We start from the raw sequence: 21973 nt of genomic DNA on the forward strand, positions 1-21973 counted from the left end.
TTTCTAAGATATTCCAGGTCTAATATGGATTCATATAAAAATGTTCGTCTTTAAGTCCACCAAATACAGGTCACACCCGCTGCATTTCGTATTGTCGAATAGTTCAATGCGATCCAAAGAGACATCAGATTTGTATGCCCAGTTAACATAATATTTAGTCTTCTGAGGTTAACACTATCCTTGTTCTCTCTAGGTTTTGGTTTCCCCAAAGTCCAATGCAAACAACATTTGCCACTCTTGTTTATTCAATTATAGTCTAAGGTAGTCGGAAGCTGGACCACAACGATAATATATTAGATTCCGTGGGCAGCCACACTTCAAGCAACTCACTTGTGTTAATTAAAATGTTGATCCCGTTGTGATACCCAAGAGTAAACAGCACTTGTTGTTTCCAAATTGAACCAACCAGATTCTCTGATGAAGGAATGGACAAGTCTTAGTTTCGTCCTCGATAACTCTTCTAGACACGAGAGTGTCTACGATACTTCATGTTGGAAAGAGCCGGTAATGGCATAATAGCTGGGACACAGTCTCCTCCTTAATCGTTGAATCGTAGGCCCATTCCCTCAGCATCTATTCCAATTATACAGTATCCTGTAATGGTAGAAGCAAGTAGCCTTATTTGCTCACGACGGAATCCTATGTAGTTGGATGCTCGTTTGATAAGAGTAATTTCCGCCTGAAGAGTAATGCATAAGTTAGGTAGCCTGAAGCTGAATTTTATCCCAAAGTTCTCAATGAATCCACCACCGACCCTGTAATAAAACACTGAATAGGGATTGTGTTGCCCAACGGATTGTGTTTTCTCATCAGTATTTAAAGGTGGTTTAAATATAATGGAATCGGAAGCTCTTGAAATTCTGGACAAAATTCTGGTGCAAAATATTATTTTTTTAGATTTGCTAGTTCTTTATTCTTCCTTTTTGGAAATGTGCAATAAGTATTGAAGTTAAATTAAATATGTATAAAATTTGACCAGATCTGGCTATCTCCCAACTTTACATTCTTCATAGGTATCAATGTATGTCGAATGGAAATGGACAGCTCCCTTGAAAATGATATTTGAATGATTCAATAGCGTAATGTGGAAACATATTGTAACATTAAGTTTTATTTTGATTTTGTTTAGACATTTCCCCAACTAATAGATGTGAGGCTGGAGCTTTTCAAACGTCACAGAAAGATAACTCATGAATGTGTGTGAATAAAAATTTAAATTTATTTAGCACAGACATAAACCACATATTTTAGCTCAGCCCATTTTGCAGTTAACAGAGCACTGTTAATCCCTTAACAGTTATAATACTTGAATTATAATAAACAAATTTATACCTACAATATCTGAAATAATTTCAGAATAAGAAAAAAAATGGAAAAAATTTAAAAAAACTATCCATCTGAAATAATAGATGGATATTTGAACACATCGTAATATCAGGATTCCAATAAATTTGAGTTTTTTGAAAAAATAAATCTGGAGAGGATTTTTGGCCATTATGGAAATTAGGAAAAGGGCTCGGATATGACATTATATAGAAATGGTAGCCCTAGGGTCACTGAATGGAACTGTGGTAGTGGGATATCTGAAATAATTTTGCAGTTAACAGAGCACTGTTAATCACTTAACAGTCATAATACTTGAATTATAATAATAAAGAAATTTATACCTACAATATCTGAAATAATTTCAGAATAAGAAAATAAAATGGAAAAAACTAAAAAAAACTATCCATCTGAAATAATAGATGGATATTTGAACACATCGTAATATCAGGATTCCAATAAATTTGAGTTTTTTGAAAAAATAAATCTGGAGAGGATTTTTGGCCATTATGGAAATTAGGAAAAGGGCTCGGATATGACACTATATAGAATTTTAGATGGATAGTTTTTTTTTAATTTTGTCCATTTTTTTTTCTTATTCTGAAATTATTTCAGATATTGTAGGTATAAATTTCTTTATTATAATTCAAGTATTATGACTGTTAAGTGATTAACAGTGCTCTGTTAACTGCAAAATGGGCTGAGCTAAAATATGTGGTTTATGCCTGTGCTAAATAAATTTAAATTTATCTTCACACACATAACTCATGAATAGATATATCGTATATAATTTTGTCGACGTGGAGAGATCAAACATTTTAATCTTATTTGGAAGGATCTGCTTATTATATACCTAAGTCACTTAGGTATATCAGCATTTTTCACATTCCCGATTTGTTTTGCCGATTTTTCAAAATGAAAATGTCGATTATGCCGTAAGTTTTCATCAAATTTATCTGTGTATGTCATTATGGTAACGAGTGTAAAATTGTCATTATTTACTGTAACATTATCCCAAAATAACGCATTTACCAGCAGCAGAGGTCAAAGTAAGCACCATTGCTTACCCTTGTCATTATATCGAATATGTCACTATTGTTGTAAACTGCCCATTTATTAAGCTTATTTTTTCTCAAAGACTGCTTACTTTTGGAAAATTTGCAAACTAACCTAATGCAAACTAGAGTTGTACTCTTCGTTTAAGCATAGACTATTAAATGATCGATATATTTGAACTGAAGTCAGGTTTCTTGAATCGTGTTCGATTTAGTAAAATTTAATAGATTATTTACAAACCATGCTTCTCTAATTATCACGATTCCAATTTCCACAGCTACATACTCTTTCCATCTATTGATGGAAATCGTGTTTTAACAGGTGCATTATGGTATTGAATTTTATAAAGTAACTTGAAAGAATAATCTTAATAAATTTGAACTAATTTTAAAAAAGTTCTTCATCAAAGCAAGTTTTTAATAGTCCTCGAGTTTCGACGCAATATTGTTACGACTAATAGTTCTTGTAATTAAGAAAGAGTGAATCATTAAATATAATTCACTGAAAAACATGAAAACATTTTAGCAACAAAAATATAATATTAAACGTCTCTATTAATATCATAAAGATCTCCCAAAATCAGTTGTTTAGTGTAAAATAACGCCAGTTTATTTGTAATTTCAATAAAACGGTTTGGATTAAGTAGCTGTAAGATTTGTTTAAATTACTGATCTGGGAATCTTCGCTAATTTTCATATTATTTTAATAATTCGCTTTCGAATTTTAAAGAAATCTGTTTTTCAGAGAAATAAATCATCACAACTAAACTAGTCTTGTAATTATCTTCCACAGTATGAGTAAATTGTATTGCTAAAAAGATAGTCACTGTATTTTATGGTGTTTTGTGAGCGCAAACAAAAAATAGTTAAATATAGTAAGAAAAAATACCAACATCTGTTCATTTTTACTTGTACAAGTATTTAACAACAATTTATACACAGTTACCACTTAAATTAATACTTTATACAATGACGGATAGACAGACGTACAGATCGACGTGATGACGCTGCTAGTTTTGGGGATTCCGTGTTTAATAGCTTCAAGTTTATTTTTTTTTATTTGTTTCACCATAAAAAATAACTAAAGTTAACGTCATTCTTAATGTAGTTTTAGATGATGATGATGGTGATGATGATTGATACAACTATATACACTTAGTATACAATAAAACGAGAGCCAAATAAACATTAGAAAAAAAATATATGCCCACCACATTTGAGAAGTAAAGATCTTCACTTAAGGTGACCAATTTTACAGAGAAACTTGATGGAAAAAAATGATTTTTTCCATCAAGTTTCTCTGTATATCAACATCAAAAACGCCAGAACTTCAGTTAAAATTATTTAAAAGAACCCGTAAATCAGGTCTAATATTCAGTATTGCTAACATCTCCAAATCCACACTCCAGTCGAAGAATTCGGTTTCTCCGGGCGAGAAATTCTCTTAAAAATAAGGTATAATTGCAAGCAATTGGATCGTTTCAACGAGGATTTGAGCACATTTGACTAATATATACTTTCAATGCATGGATACTCATTAAAAAAAAAATACTCGAGTTATTGTCAGTGTTCTTGTGTCTGGTCACCTTATTTCTCACCCAGTTTACTTTAACTAAACAGTTTTTTTCTTTGTTTGCTTGAGTACATTCTCTCTCAACTTTTTAAATCCCACATATAAACATCTGATCGGATCATTAATATTTGTTTTATGATTATTGAAATAAAAATTCAGCTTCTTTAAATGTTTTATTTTTTTAATTGTTTTTGCTTAATTGTTTATTAGTCTTTCCCTTTACCAGTTAAAATAATGTATTCTTGATTTTTGTGTACGCTATGCATTAATAATATGACATATTTAACTTGTCATATTATTTGCAACTAGAAAGCATGATTAATTACCATTCCCGGCTTATCGTTTCCCTTAGTTTTATAACGTTTGGCGATTTAATAGAAATTAATGTACTGACACATCGAAAAGTATAATAGTGTCCACTTCGTTTATAAGAAAATAACAGGTCAATATTTGAGAAGGCTTTTAGGTACTGACGGACATATTGATAGGGGTCTTATGTGTAGGTTGGATTCCGGCTTCCTAAATAAAAGCTTCTGAAATGACCACTTCAGTGATCAATCTAAAGTTAAAAACTTAATAACAAATCGTTTTTACAACATTTAATGCAAGTCCGATCATCCAATGTTAATATTATGGAATGATACTTTAACGAAGGTTCAAATATCATCACTAACATCACCAAGGAGTGGTGTATATAAAAACCAATGATAATATTGAAACGTTTAAAACTCCGCATGACAATCCGAACATTGGATAGCTCGAAAAGGGTCTAAATCTTGTAAAAATTTTGCTCTGACTGCTGCATTGGTCAAGTTTCAAACTAGAAGCCAAATCATATCTACATCTAGACGAACAATGGTGTTATGGAAATCCGGTAGATTGTGAATATTTGTGCGTGGTTCCAAAACTTTACAATTTTCAACCAACTGCTTACATGATTTTCCAACTCACAATTGGAAGATTTCAATGTATGGGAAATTTACGGAGCTACATACATGATATTTAGAGTCTTTCACGGGAATTCCCGGGACGAGAAATCCCCGGAATTCCGCAATATTTTCAATCCCGATATCCCGGGAAATTGTGAGAGAACTCCAGGGAATTATTTTCCTTAGTTTAATTTGATAAAAACTCCAAAACAAATGCAGAAGATTCATACAACAAAAAAGATTTAACCCATATGGACCAATATCATTTTCATTATTCAAATTATTCCAAATACTCGTGAATGTCGAAAACCACCTTCGATTAATTTAATTTTCTTCAAGTTTTAATTAACATCTTTACTTAATTTTTGATTTAATAAGCAAAACATTGCCAATTCAAAATTAAAAAAAAGAAATATTTATTTTTTGCGAATTAACACAATTATTTCGAGTCTAACGAAGGTAGAAAAAACGTTTGTATATAACCACAATTAGAAATCGAGTCAGTTTATTTTTTTATATTAAATTTTTTTATTTCAAACTAAAGAAATTTGTTTATATTTTTAACGAAGTCTATATTATTAAAATTGAATAATTTGCTGTATGCGGGAATTTCCGGGATCCCGGGAAATTTAAAAATTTATCCCGATTTCCCGGGAAATGAAAAAGTGAGGGAAAAGAAAAATTCTAGTGATATTGTATGTCTGTTATGTGGACTGTACGAAATCTAGGATCTTGTGGTTCAGACTGAATATAACAGGTACAAGACAACTACTGTAACTGGATAAGAGAATAGTTATAGTGATAGGGCAAAGACAAGTCGACTGTAGGATGTGCTGTATGAGAAATTGTTTGATAGTTTGCTTTATCATTTCAGTGAGAGAGAAAATGAAATTAACGCTACATCAACGAAATTCAAACACATTTGTGCAAAACGATATTGCAAAACCCTTTTAGATAAAGACTCAGCTGTACAAAAGGGAGGCTTACTGCATCGAACAATAGGAGTTGGAAAATGTGGAACTGCCTCGAATCTGGAACGCCATAGATTTATTTCGACAATTCCATAAGGGATTGGATAATGTTGGGGGAAGTAGGCCAGAGGATATTTAGGGGAATAAGGTGGCATTATGTTAGACATTATGTTATTCTCCTGTATTTTGTTCTTTTGGACTTAGACCATGAAAATGTTGATACATACTATTATTTTAGATTTATTTTATTCTTCTTGAAGTGATTCACATTGGATCCATAGGACTCCAAGTGGAAGTGTACTTTTATACACTTTCTAAACTAAATTATTTGCATACCAAAAAAGTGGTAAAATATAGTATATATGAATCATTTGTTAAGGAAAGACTGAGGCTAGTAGCTTAATTAGCTTGTCGAGAATTTTACTTCCGATTCTCAGATGCTTATTGACATTCATTTCCATGTTCATGGGGATATGTTATATATAATGCCTGCTTTTCCTGGCACAGTATGCGGTACAATTTCTTTAAAACTGGGGCAGTTTCTTAACTAAATCAATGATTCTTAGCTACAGTCAGTCAGATCACAGAAGTGTTATTCAGAAAGACTATTTTAAAATCCAAAAAAGGTTTTGGGAAAATAAAGACCAGCGGTTTCTATTATTCATAATTGGGATGATATTTGTTGTTGTAACATCTAGATTCTAGAATAATGCCAATTTTAATCTGGGGGTTCTGCATGTAGGTTAAGTCCAACAAATTGTACTACTAATTAGTCCAATTATAATTATGTGAGTTCATAAATTCACTAGACAAAATGAAGTAGGGTTAGCTGGAATAGCATGTATGACACCTCCGATGACTTCCATAAAGAACAGCATGACATTGTGTTCCTTTACATGTACTACCTTTGTCTCCTCTTGAATATAACTATTTTTAACAGCTTTGATTTCATATACCCGTATGAAGCTTACACTGAGTAAGATCGAAAACAGAACTACCGAGTCTTGATGAAATATATCATGCCACAATATAGTCGCTAAAGAAGGGAACGGACACAACGCTAACTATATTTGACAGGTCTCGAATATAATCCTTAAATAAACTGGATACTTTTGATTGCAAATAAAAGCAGTTTAGTAGTTTAAAATTTGTAACAACTCTTTATTTATTTAAATTTATACAACAACAAAATTGAATAGTCACTCTGTGTTTTTATACACGTTATAATGTACAAATATACATTGTATGTCTTTACTTAACGATGCTTCAAATTAGACTCTTTCACTACTGCAACCGCAGTCACTATTTATACACACTGCCATCTTCATCTGAGTATCCTAGATTGTTCCTAACGGTCAATACTCGTATATTCGAATTCTAGAGCTTTCGATGTTAATGTTAGCAGCATAAACATTTAGTGTAAACACAATGCTAATCAACCGCATGCTATCAACATTGTTGATAAGTACAAGTTTCTACTGATGGACATGTTTATAAACATGATGAATGTTGCAGGCAGTCATTACAGACCGTTTAATTCAAATCGCATTTTTTATGATGACATTCGATAACGAGCAAGTTTTTATTCGTAAGCTAAGAAACATTCGAAATTTATTTCGGTTATAAATGCGAGAATTAGCTTCCGGATTATTGATTTGTTTATAAAATTATTTAAATTATTACATCAGGAATATAGTATTTCGTTCCATTTAAAACACTTTCTTTAAATACGGATTGATTTTTATTTTCTTTTCTTTTCGACTTTACGTACATAAATAAATAATACACAACATTAACATTTATTTGTTAATCGGAATTCAAATCTAGCAACCTTATGATAGGGTCATCATTTAGTTGTCCTTGACTAATTGCATTTTTTGTGTTTATTTTTTATATTTCTGTTAAATTTCCACAAATTCCAATTAGTCTTATAGTATTTATAACATTCGAATGTAGCTTAAGATACCGGATCTGTTATTTTTGTCACTGTTTCTTTATTTTATTTTTGAGTTTCATTAATTTTTGCTTTTGTTTGCATTAATCATGGTTGTTTCTAAATTCTAGTCATCGATCACCTGTATGAGAAACGCTGCTACACTCATATACTTAATTGTTGTACTATGTTGTGCTCCAAATGGTTCCAACCGAGTAATTGTCACTATTTTTTTTTTCATTATTTGCTAAAACATCAAGCAACAACAACAAAGCGAACTTTTGATTGTCGCCTCTTTGTTTATTATGATTTTGCTTTGTTTTTTTTTTCGCTGTCATTTGTTTTGTGTTGATTCTTCTTCTGCTCATATGTTCGGCGTCTTAATTGTTGTTTGAAGACTTCTCATTTTTGCAGTTCATTAATAATAATACAAAAAACATACAACAACTAAAACAAAAAAGACTAACGTTTTAAAACTGGTTTCCATTATTGTTATTTTATTTATTTTTTTTGTTCTTTTTTTAATACACAAAACTTGGTACTTATTTATGTTTTTTTTCTGTTTCTGTGTTTTTGTTTTTATTGTTATTATAGCTATAATTTATGAAATGTATACTAGAGATCTGAAATGTCTGACCTTCATGGATCTTAAGGGCCAAAGACTTAATTCAAGAGAAAACATGGAAAAATCGCAATAAAATGTTTTGGTAGAATAATATTTACCCTTTACCCCCATTAACACGAAGCCTGGTTATGCCTTAACTAATAGTTATACTGTCGGTTAAAATTATTTTTGTATGAAAACTGCCAGTATAACTATTAGTTAATACATAACCAGCCTTCGTGTTACTGGGGGTTAGTGTGTGTTACAGGCAATTTTTGGATTTTTTTCTGGACCCTGAGCAACTTTGATATTGTCTTTAAATATTTAATGTGTGTTGAGTGGACTGAGAGCACGGATGATTGGGTAGAACATTCTCAGCGGGAAATATGTATATTTCAATTGTTTTAAACGCTCTAGTCCTGTGACTAGGGGGAATATGTGCCAAACTTTTTAGTAGCCTTCCTGGCAGAGGACGAAAAATGTTCATCATGGTTTTTTAAAAATTAAACTCCCTCTAAACAAATCCATCCAAGAAGCCATCAGCTGAAGCTGATCAGCCATCCCCCTGGAAAAGAGGATAACACCACCCCCTGGGAACAATGGTAGGAATCAAAGACAAGCCAGGTTCCCAACCACTACACCAAAAAATAGGCAACGACAGATGGCAGCCCTATTATCCTAGACCAGCTACATCAGACCAATCATCTACTTAGCTGGAACAACAACCGATTTACGAAACTGATACAAGGCAAAAATAAGAACAGACTGGATCTTATGGCAACATCGTACATGTATCGCAGGACCCACAACCGAAACTGATACAAAATAACAATAAAACTGGAACTTATGGCAACAACGTACTAGGAGTGCAATCTTACATCGGAATTATGCGAAAAATAACTAATCGTATAATGGAGATACTTTGTGGAAGCCAAATACTGGAGAAAGAAAAAAAATATTCTAAAACTCAGAACAGTGCCCTGTAAAAATCGCATTGAAAATTACTAAGAAACTTTCTGATCTAGCTGATCGTTAACAATTCGGCCCATTCGTCAAAAGCTAGACACAATCTGTGGACAATTTTGTCAAAAAGTACACAATTTATCTATTTTATCGATAAATTTCAATCCAGTTTTATGACCAATAGCTAAAATATAACAAGTTCGTTTCGGTTTGTACCGTGACATGTCACAGATAGTCTCAAAGTTGTGAATTCACCCCATCCTAAGATAACTCTATTTTAAAGTGACCTGTGACCTTTTACATAAAATGTTAGAACAAGAACAGGTCTCTACCCTAGAGGAACCAATCACTAAGATCCTAAAATATTTAAATTTACCCCTTCCTAGGACACCATCATCATGTTACGGTGACAGGTTCCTTTCACATAAAGTTTTAGAACTACAACCGATCGCTAACTCGAGCGACTAATTACGGGAACAGTATGAATAGATCTACTCTCCTGCAATCAATTTAATATTAACATACTTTATATCAACTTTTCGAAAAAACCCTTTATTATTCAAAATATTTAAACAAATTCTTCTCACAATTTGTTTAGTTCACATTTGTTCTTCAACATTATTTTTTTCTATTTAAATTAATATGTTAATTATTTATTTTATACCTATGCTAGTAAAAGTTAAATTTATTAAATATTAATTATAAGTTAGTTATAATTAAAACTAAATTTCGCTATAAATTGATTGACAAACTATATTTAAATGGAAATATTAGCATTTGATTGTTTCTTGCACCTGCAGCATTTAAAAATGTCTATAATTTAAGTAACATTTCAATTTTGAATTTCAATATTGTGATACGAATACTTGTATGAAAACATAAATGTCTTTTCTTAGTAGCTACATATATATTAGTTACTAAGTGTAAATATTAATGATCATGAAATGGTTTACAATATGTAATTTGTGTGGTAAACGGTCTTAATTAGAATAAGATGACTAGGATCTAACAAGAAGTAATGATATTTTTCACTTTTTGCGCCATATGCCAAATTTACACACTCAGAATAATGATATTATAGCAAATGTATTTAAAATCAAGATCGAAAGAAGGAACTACAGGGTCTTGATAAAATACACCATGGCCCAAAGTAGTACGTAGGGAATGGAACTGGTACAAAGCTAATGGTTGCTAAATATCTGGTCCTATGGGACTTTATCTCACACCATCAAATCTGAAGACAAAATATGTGCATTGTTGGCGGAATTAATCGAATAATCTGCATTCAGCCCCACATGGATTATGGGCGAAAGCTAACCATATAGAGTACGGGTCTGATCAATTCGAAATCTAAAGCAGTGAGACTCGAAGATGTGCCGGATGACATTTGAAGTACCAACCCTGACGACCCAATGATTGCCCAGGAGGTTGTTAAATAAGGACTAGCGGAACAATGGTTACATAATCTGAAGAGCTGAAACTTCAGTTCAGGAGTTGGCAAGTTGTGGTCTATAGTTCGGTCTCTCTCTAACCCGCGATTAAGTTTGCGAATACCAACATATTCGACATGCGTCATTCATGCGTTTTTCCGGCCTTTCATTGAGCACCCTGAGAGAAACAAGGCAAAACGAAGTGCTTAACACATCAACTGAAGTTGCAGAGGCTATCAATGCAGCTAAATTATCAAAGGCGATAAATATACAAAGCTAACAAAATGTTGCCTTAAGGAATTAAGGTTCTCCCAGTAATGGAACACAACGTCTGTTCTCTCTGGGATGTCATCCTACCTTCGACATCACACAGTTGGAGTCTCCACCAAGACATGTCAGGACGAGGAGAACATACAGAGGTTTGTGCAGGATCTATTTGATCGTAATTCGTATACAGTGGCTTTGAACAACATTTATAGAGACCGCGGTCGTAGGATACTGCTTGAATATCGTACTTGAAGATAGTACAGCACCTATATAACAAAAACCGGCTAATTGTTTATTGTTCTTGCATAGTTACCATCTGGAAGTCATACCATTCTGTTCAGAGTGCTTATTCATTTTAAGATCCATATTAACAGGATATATCTCAAGTTCAAGCAGTGCTTTAAACCTTTTCGTCATAGTTTAGCAAAAGTTTTATATATGTATGTAGGAACGGGACAGGACGATCGGCTAGGTTGACATGGCAGAGACAATATATTGGTTAATGGATTGGGTTTAAGACGAATGGAGACAGGACGGAACAGGAACATGAGTATAAAAGACGAACATTTTGGACAGTAATCATTCAGTTGTGGAGATCAGTCACAGAGTGAGAGTTTAGTGTGTTGTCGCCAATCGACCACGAATGGATGAGCCCCCGCTGATGAATGTGTGTTTCGTAAAAAAACTACGGGTATCGGAAACAAGTTCCCTAATTTCATCAGAACATATTCCATTGTAGTATCGATAGAACAGTGAAACACAACCCAAATTGCGACGATGCTCCAGAGAATCAATAGAGATGGATACCATACTGTCACCAATAAGCACCTTCTCCTGTACGCAGTCGAGTAACTCAAACATAGACTTCAAAGCACAGGCCCATACATGAGAGTTGTATTCCATTTTGGGTCGGATATAAGTGACATGCCTAGAACATCGAGAGCTTCTGATTCCTTAATATTTACACCACCCATAAAAACAGATGAAGCAAAATGATCTGACGTGCGTTTGTGTGTTAACATACTACATTGAGTCTTACGTGCATTAAAATCGACTCTGGTCGCATAACCCCATTCAGAGATTGTCACAAGATCTCGGTTAAGTGTATCATTCATGTTAGGAAGGCAAGCAAGTCCCCCGTAGAGCATCCTCTACGAAAGCCGTACTGCCGGTCGCTAAGTAAATTATTCGACTCTAGATATTTCACAAGATGGTGGTTAACCATACTCTCCATAACTTTGGAAAGTGCAGAACAGATTGCTATTAGGCAATAATTTTCAGGGTTGTTCCAAAAAAGTTAGAGGCTTTTTTTGGAATTGGCGTTACATTAGCAAAATTCCAACATATAGAAAATTTTCCGGCACAGTATAATATGTTGAAAAGGTTTGCTAACGGACGGACTAGCGTAGAAGAACACTGCTTCAAGACCAGTGCTGGTATACCATCCGGTCCAGGAGACTTGTTTATATTGAGATCCGCTATAACCTTTTCAACTGCGCTAGCGCGAAAGAATATATTCGGCATAGTTACTGATACTCTTTCAGCGCAACTTAGATGAAATAATTAAGCCAGAAAGAGAAGTAGAGATCTACAATTGGAAGTTAAGCCAGAGAGATAGAGAAGGAAAGGTAGTTTTCTACATAATTATATGTATAATAACTTTTTCGTTTAATAACTATTTGAAAAGCAGTTAAAACTTTAGCACGATGACAAAATATAACAGCTTTTTAGCGTTTTCACGTCTAATTATTATAACTGTCAGTTTCCTTATGTTGAACATAAAACAACTCACTTTCCTTAGTAAGGGCAAGAAAGACTATTATCAAGGCTTAATCGAATTTTTGTAATGATATTGTCACTATTCTTCTGGAAACAATGTTAATAATTAAAATGTGAAATAAATCACAACGAAGAGAGCTTTTTTGTAGATACTTTTTATAGTCTACTTTAGCTCATTGGTTGATATTTATAGGACTTTCATGGGATCGACTACGGGTTCTGGTAGCCTTATTGAGATGATACTAGCAGATTTAATCTTTCGTCTAATGGCTTCTGCAGATGTTGTCATGATGAAGACTAATCTATCGGAGAGTAGGACTGCAATAATGGACAGTACATTTCTGCACGAAGGATCTACTATATATAGGATGATGGATTCTTTCATTCGAACATCTGGTTGGTTCGGTACTGAATCACACACGGAAATGAAAAGGTCCTGATTATTATATTACAAAGAGGCAATCCTGGTATCTGAGTGAGCCGGTATCATTTGCTACCTTTATTACTTATCCTAACCAACCGGGAAGCGTTTCAAAGTTTGCTAAGTAAAATCAAGAGAAAATGGAATAATGAAGAGAGGTACAATAACAATATATACTTCTCTGGATATAAAGGAATATAATTATCCAGATTACTTATTATTGTGGTGGCTTTTCTACACCATTTTTCATTGAAATTGAGAACATTATACATGATATTGAGAAAATTCCAAATGAAATTGAGAATTTCCATTTCAAATTGAGAAACTTCCAACTGAAATTGAGAATTTCCATTTTAAATTGAGAAACTTTCAATTGAAATTGAGAATTTCCATTTTAAATTGAGAAAATTCCAAGTGAAATTGACAATTTCCATTTGAAATTGAGAAAATTCCAAATGAAATTGGGAAAATTCTAATTGAAATTAAGAAAATTCCGAATGAAATTGAGAAAATTTTATTTTACTCTACAGTCTTATTGACCAACAGGCATATCTTGCAATTCCAAAGAGCTTTGGTGGAATGATGTTGTATGTTGTATAGCTCTACTGCAATCTCCAGTAGTTATACAGGACTTGGAATCGTTAATTAATATCTTGAAGATATAAAATCCTCTGCTCTCCTATATTAGGAGGATTTACGGTTGGTATATTCATCTTTGACTTGACAATACTTTTGATTTTGAACCAAATTATTTCAATAGGGTTAAGCATTGGTGAATAGGGACTCAATGGTAAAAATGTTGCTGAAGAGTTGTCGAAATTTTCATGTAAACGACTGTGGCAAGGGGCATTGTTAGATACCAAAACGAGTTCAGATAACTGATTACCCAACTCCAACTGTCAACACTTTTGACCCATTCGTTTGCGTTTTCGGCAGTGTACGAACCTCTGAATGAACTGTTCGGGATCCAACACGAGACCAACCATGTTTTCTACGACAAAATAATTTGAAATTGGTCTCTCTATCCAGACAACCACATCTTTCCACATCTGAATATAATCGTTAATTTTGTTTTTTTTAGTTTAAAATAATTTACATATACATATAATGTTTCTCAATTTTATTTAGAATTTTCCCAATTTCATTTGGAATTTTCTCAATTTCAATTGGAATTTTCTCAATTTCAATTGGAATTTTCACAATTTAATTTGTAATTTTCTAAATTTCAAGTGGAAATTCTCAATTTCAATTGGAATTTTCTCAATTTAAAATGGAAATTTTCAATTTCAATGAAAAATAGTGTAGAACTAGATCTCTAAGAAACATTGCATATATTGAATGTGAATATATTCCTTATCAAAAAGTAAATCGTTGGCTTAGTGTGCAAATGTGATACAGCTTATTTTTTACTTATTCAAAAGTTTTGTATTTAAATCTCAATTTTCATTAAAATGCGGACTTAGCACGTTTGTTCACTAAGCTATCGTATAAATTCGGTGTGAAATATTTTAAATTTTAACTGAAATTACTCGTAAAATATCATTACTACACTCCCCCTTTTAAACAATAAGGGGTGCGCAAATTTATAAAAAATTCTACAAAAAATGCAATAAAAACATGAAATCTTTTAATTAAATCGAAACAAAGTAAACGATTAAATAGTTAATTAATTTGCAAATTCCCTACACAAGCAATCATAAATTTTCTCCGGTATCATCATCGTTTTATTTAAAGCAACTTACTTTAGATGGAAGTTCTCATAAATTCAACTTTAAATGGAAATAGAAAACAATAACAACGTCATTATTTACAAATATTTATTGTACAATTAATAAAATTAAATATCTAAATATGAATATGCTTATAAGTACAATATTTGTTTGTAATTCTAATGATTTTTCGCTTCAATAATTCAATTGCATTAGAATCGTAGTAGCTGGCTAGAATTGTTGCTGCTGTTGCGATATGTTTTGTAAGAATAATAATTAGCAAATGATGTTCGGTGAAACGCTTCCGTAATTTGTGGCACTAATTTGTAGTAGTTTAAGCAATGGAAAGAAGCTTCCACAGCGATCGTAGTACGCTTAAACGAGCAGTGTAAATAGTTTATGCATATGGTTTGTTGGTTAATGCCTCCAACACAGACTATTATTATTGTTTTAATTTAATAAATATTGTTTGAAAAACCGGTAAAATATTATCAAGTATTTAAAAAATACACACAAACTTTCAGTATCAATTTGTTTATGAACATTTTAGGTTCAATAACTACCAGCGGAGTAGCTATGAATGTGTATTTGTATGTGCTGGAATGTGTTTTATTTTCAGTTTCAGCATAGTTTTCTAATGTCTGCCACGGTGTCTGGTTGGTCACGTTTCACTTGGTAATCGGAGATTTTGTATCAAAGAATCATTAAAAACGAATTGAAAACTTTTTCTTTGTACAAGTACTTACTTGTACATACGTATGTATGTATTTATGGCTGATGAGCCAGGTAATTGATGTTGAAACATTAGAGAAATCATTAAAATCATACTAAGTATTCGTTCAATCAATTATGCATGTGAGTTTTATATTTATTTTATTAATCTATCTGTCAGATTATGTTCAAGACTCGCAAAAGTCAAATGTCAATGGACGTTTTGTTAAATGTTAAATATTTTATTTTTTAATCTAATGGTTTGAATAGAACAATCTTGATTTTAAATTGTGAACAAAATGTTAAAAACTAGTTAGATCAAATGTTTTAGTTCCTCAAATAATTTTAAAATAAATGTACCACAAATAAACTATAATTTTTGTTATTTCTTCTATTGAAGCCTATGTGTCCATCTGATACAAAATTCATATCAGGAAAGTGTAGTTTTTTTTATATAAAAGAGCAGTAACACTCAGACAATTAATGCCTATATATTAATTGTGTTACTTTGGAGATGGAAAGATGGTGAAAGGATGAGAAAGCTTTTTTTATTTGACAACTAGGTAACCCGATTCACGTCTTCTTAAAATTCTCTTGAAAATTGCATATTTCTCATAAATTGTTGAAGAAAAGTGCGTGACATTAAGAATTCCCCGCATCATAACTGAAAGAGCACCACTGCTTCTGTTGATTTGTATCTATTGATGGTAGAATCCTGATCAGAAGACTATACTATAGGATAAATAAGGTCAATGTGACTACGAGTATATACATATATTCATGCCGAAGTTAATTGGTACTAATTGGGGAATTATCTGAGTGGTTTCAATTGGATATTCAAGGCTGTAGTGTAATAGTGTTGTGGCATTATATTGCTACGCTTTTATCTTTTAAAAGCGTTGGTTTATTTCCTTTAAATAAACCGTATTTCTTTTAAATAAAAGCGCCAAGTGGTTTTAAAATTGTAACAACTCCTTTTAATACACACACTTATATTACACACTGGAAATACGGTTGATGCTAACTCAAATAGTGCTTACATGATATACTAACTTCTCAGCAACTTGCTGTTAATATTTATAAACACAACGCCATCTTTCAGTGAATTATAGTACTATATATTTCTACAATCAAGTAGAGTCGAAGGGACCCCGTTTTGACAAGACCACACCACTCGTCTACAATGGTTACCCAGAGCTTTTAAATCTGCTTCACAGATAATAGCGGAGTTCAGTATTAAGTGCGAATGGTATTGCATCATTGCAAATGCAAAATTGTAAATGTTTTTATGTGTATTTTGTTATTGGATTACGGTAAAATTTTGCATTTGCAATGATGCTAGACCATTCGCACTTAACAGTGAATACCGCTAATGTAAATGTTGATAAACATGATGACTGTTGCAAGCAGAGATTACATACTGTTAAATTCAAATTGATAATGCAATGTCGTAACAATATGAAGCATACTTTTCAGCAGAAGGCTATCTATATCTATATAAATGTCTTTGTAAGTTTGTTTATTTGTTTGAGCATCAAGCCTAAACGGCTGAAGCGATTTTATTGAAATTTGGAACGTAGATAGATCCTTACTGGGAAGCGTCAATAGGCTATATATTTTCTTATTTTACTACGACAGGGGTAGCGAAGCGCACCGGGTCAAGCTAGTTGAATATAAGGACTATTGAAATTCAGATAGCGGTAAGGATATCGCCATAGGAAATCATAATTTATAATGTTGATGATGGATTTGATGGCGGTACAGTTGGCTCTCAACTCTGCTTTGAGTTTAAAATACGGGGAGATCGTAATCTGCTACGGACTCTGGGTACTACAGGTGTCTTGAAAGTGTATACTATTGTCAATTATTAGAGTTTAATTTTGATCGAATATAAGTTTTTAGTGATTAACTTTTTAAATTTGCTCGATTATTCCAACATGTAACATTTAATTCGACATATAACATTTCTTTAAATGTATAAATAACGTTAAAAAGAAAAAGTCTATCTGGGCTCCGCACAGAGAGTTGAAATCTACCAAAAGTTGCGATTAATTTAAAAGCTGAACTTTATCTGTCACAATCATGTTTGTTATTGGGTTAAAGTGCATTAAATTCTACATCACTAACTAAGTTGTGAGAAACTTACTTTATTGGCAATCAAAGTCAAATAATTTTTACAAATTATGCGAGCTGTGGTTAAAATTGAAAATTGTGATATTTGTTAAGTCTGTTAAAAGTAGAAATATTAAAATGGAACCATTAACTTCAGGTATTTGATTATATAAATAAATATTTTTTGTTTAGATAAATTGTTTGCAAAAGATTCAATGTGAAATTGCTGTCGAATTGATGACGTACAAATCGGTTGATTTCGTTACTTCCCAAGATGATGTCGTCCATTATCCAACCCAGTTTTTAAACTCTCTGGAAATACCCGGATTAGCACTACAATCTTCAACTGAAAATCGGATCGGAAATCATAATGTTACGAAACGTAATGACATGACTTGCGGTAAAAAACCTGATAAATAATATCATTGAAGCAACAATACTTAAAAGAAAGTACAAAGGATAGACGTTTTGATGCCACGGATCCCAATGGCTCAGACCGACATGCCATTCGATTTTAAACCCTTGCAGTTTCCGGAACGGCTTGCATTCGCAATGACAATTAACAAATCTCAAGGAAATTAATTTTTTGTGGCATTAACCTTGAAAATCTATGCATCTCGTGGTTCTCTCTATGGTTCCCGTGTCGGACCACCATCATATTTTCAAATCAAATGTACATCAAACATAGCCCAAACCTATATGAATAAAAATACGTTTTTTTTACTATTTTTACACATTTTAAACAGCTTCTCCCAAATCGAACACAAATATTTTTTTTAATTTGGACAGGACAACGTCTGTCGGGTCAGCTAGCCATCAATAAAAAATATAAATTTTTTAAAACTACGGCTTCTATGAATTAATCGCCACATTGGGTACCATTGAACCCACTGTGCTCCCTAAGAGAAAAATCATACTTTCAAATCGATCAATGCCATTTGGTCATTCGCCACGGACTCACTACCAATAATGCCGCTGTCGCAAAATCGTAACCAAAGTAACAGTAAACCTCCTGTGGGTGGGTGTCGTCCCATTTCGGAAATTTAGGTTGTTAACATGCACCATTCAAAATGCACCATTGTAATTTGGCACCAGTTACTTAATAATAAACCTCCAAAAAAAAACACATGACCACAGGAAGGAAGTGTCAAAGCGTCCTTATTGGAAATGCATTTATAGTGTTCATTACTAATAGGATCGACTTCTTTTCTGGCATTCCACTTGCAAACTGTTAATTGTTATTCCAGATTTGGGTGCCCGATGAAACTACCAGTCCACATTTATTGAATTCCGTCGCTGGCAGATAACGCTACTGTTATAAACTATTACAGGAAAATTCATCATTGGATCCTATGGTATGAGACTAGTTCTACGCTTCAACGACTACAGCAGCATTTTGCAATGTTCGACCTTGGCAACTTTAAGATAGCGTACATTTTGCGAGAACCTATGCACAGTGGGGGATCTGAAAAAAAAAGTGGAAATAAATCTGTAACTTCTAAACGAATAGCCCGATTTTAATAAAATTCCCCATGGCTATAGAGGAGGTGTCGATAAGTTTAAGTTTTGAATTTGGGCTTAAAAAAACAAGGGGGGGCCGAGCCACAATGCCCCAATTTGGGGCACCTCGGGTATATCAAAAATTAAAAATGATGCCAAATTTTTGTTTGCGATCCGATTTGAAAGATTTTTATATATATATGGAATGTACTAGACGAGATATACAAAAAACATTGCTTTAGCCATATATTATCTCTTATAGTTTACGAGTTATTCGCATTTGAAAAGTAAAATTGTATTTTTTTTGCCTACCTTGGTCTGCCATTTTGCTAATAACGGATCCAATTCTTTCCCGATTTTCTTATCGACACCTCCTCTATAGCCATGGGAAATTTTATTAAAATCGGGCTATTCGTTTAGAAGTAACAGATTTATTTCCACTTTTTTTTTCAGATCCCCCACTGTGCTATGCTTGAAAAAGCAGTTGAGGATCAATTTCAGACACAGCTACTCATTTATGAGAGAATCTGGTCCGTTCAATATGGAATCAACAAACGTCAATTGAGAGATCAGCTGTTTAGCTCTTGAATATTTAATTATTTAATTTAAATAATATCAAATAGATTAAATTTATTTGTTAAGATATATTTTAGAACTCTTTAGTATCAAAAATTCAAAAACTGCAAAATACAATCCTTTTTTTAAAAAAAAAACAAACACTAACTGCGAAGCGTTTTGTTTATCTGCAGATACACCCAGAGTCTCTGGCGGTAATCGAACCTGCAACCCTCAGATTAATATTCCAGTACACTATGGACTAGTCTATCGGGGCACCCAATTCTTGAGAAAAGATTTAAATTGAGAAAAAATTAAAGTGACTGCACTCTACACTACTTAGGACTAAAGTGACAATTGACTCTACACTAGTTTACATGGGATATTTAAATAATGAGCCAATTAACCTCTCTTTGCAATGCAAAGAATACATCCTAAGATTATCTACATTTATATCTAGGTTTTAAATTAAAATAAACAAATTTAAAAGGTGTAAAATATGGCCGTTGTGTTATTGTGATTATTCGGTAGGATCTAAAGTAACCAATATGGACATACACAGAGTAAATCGCAATGAATTATTTTAATTAAAAGTGAAAAAGTAAATTATAAAGGGTTCTTTAAAAAGAGTGGTGTATAAGGACTATGTATTCACAAAACAGAATAGAACTTTTGGGAATAATATTGGAAAAAAAAATATTGTCTTTCCGTTGAATAATTGTTTGCAAATATTACCTATACGAATCTATATTAATATATTTTTATACACCCTGTTTTTTTCCACAGTTAGTAAAAATTCTTTCAATTGTTCACTATTTGTTGCCAATAATTGGCAACTAAAATCGCTGCAACTAATTGACAAAAAAAAAAACACAAACACAAAAAGTGTCTATAACTTCATTATATGTTTTTTTTTCTATCTGTGTTTTTGCGCAATATTTTATCTATAAAATAATTTAAGTAAATCGCTAACAAACAAAAAAAACTAATTGGATTTTTAAGCCAATTTTGGTATTAACTTAATCTAGTTTGAACAAACAACGAAACAGTCAATTTATCATTAGAACAACAGACAGTTGATAAGATCAAAAGAAACAAGCAACTTATTTTCAAGCCTAATTTTTATCAATGGAACTTGATCTTGTAAATTTTAATTAGTCGAAATCGAAATATAAATGTAATACAAATAAGATTGGATAAATATTAATTTTAACTTAAACTAAAAATTTTATAAAATATTTCTACTCACCATAACAATTGACATCCAAACAAACTAATAAAATTACAACTAAACTAAACCACAACTTAGGGGACAGCAGCCAGTGGTGACGTTTTGCCCCTTGGGGGCATGATTTGTGTGGTATTAGTAACATTTGCATAAATTAAATAATAATTTATTTATTTTTAAAAACAAACACTTGAAAATTTTTGTAGATTTGTAACACATTCGTTAAATTAAACTTAAAATTACAATAATTATTATCACTTTGTGTTTGACATGTGTTTGCTTTTTTCATTTAATTTATTTCAAAATTTATTTATTTATTTAATAATTTCGTATTTTGTTCGTTTAAATATCACATTATTTTTCTATCTGAAAAGAAATAAATTGTTTAATTATTTATTTATTTAATTAATTGGTTGGTAACAATTATTTAATTTGTATTAATTTATGGTTTTTTATATTTTGTAACTATTTTTTAACATTTTTTGTATACATTTAATTAATTGCTGTTAATATTATTATTTTGTTTAAATTGTTTAATTGAATTCAGTTTAAACACTTTGTGAAATTTATTTTAGTTTATTTTTTAATGTTTATTTATTTTTTTGTGGAGAAACGTTTGGCTTTGTTATATTGTCATTTATAGTTTTGAGATTTTAATTCAGCGTTTTGATCGTAGTGAATATCACAATTTTACATTTTTTGAAATATTTTCTTAGTGTTGTTTTTGTTATACAACCTATTTGAATTTTGATACTGAATTCATAAATATCTAACACATAAATTACCATTGTCCCTGATTCTTAACAAATTAATTTTCCAAATATTATTTATCCTCTTACAGTTTCTAGCATTGAAGAAGGTGTCCCAATAAGCACCAAAGCCCAAAAAATTCAAACACTTGAACATTTTG

The 21973-nt window shown here is 32.0% G+C and overlaps 1 protein-coding gene across 1 annotated transcript in view; it reads right to left on the bottom strand.

Annotated features, from left to right (window-relative positions):
• Duox (dual oxidase) overlaps positions 1–21425 on the bottom strand; it is a 37648-nt gene extending 16223 nt beyond the window's left edge. The window contains exon 1 of the mRNA XM_065499596.1: positions 21085–21425. Within this exon, the coding sequence (XP_065355668.1) occupies positions 21085–21214 (130 nt within the window). The 5' untranslated portion in view covers positions 21215–21425. The remainder of the gene's footprint in view (positions 1–21084) is intronic.
• Between the last annotated feature and the right edge of the window lie 548 nt (positions 21426–21973).

The sequence above is a fragment of the Calliphora vicina genome, chromosome 2 (genome assembly GCF_958450345.1).
Source record: "Calliphora vicina chromosome 2, idCalVici1.1, whole genome shotgun sequence".
Lineage (NCBI taxonomy): Eukaryota > Metazoa > Arthropoda > Insecta > Diptera > Calliphoridae > Calliphora > Calliphora vicina.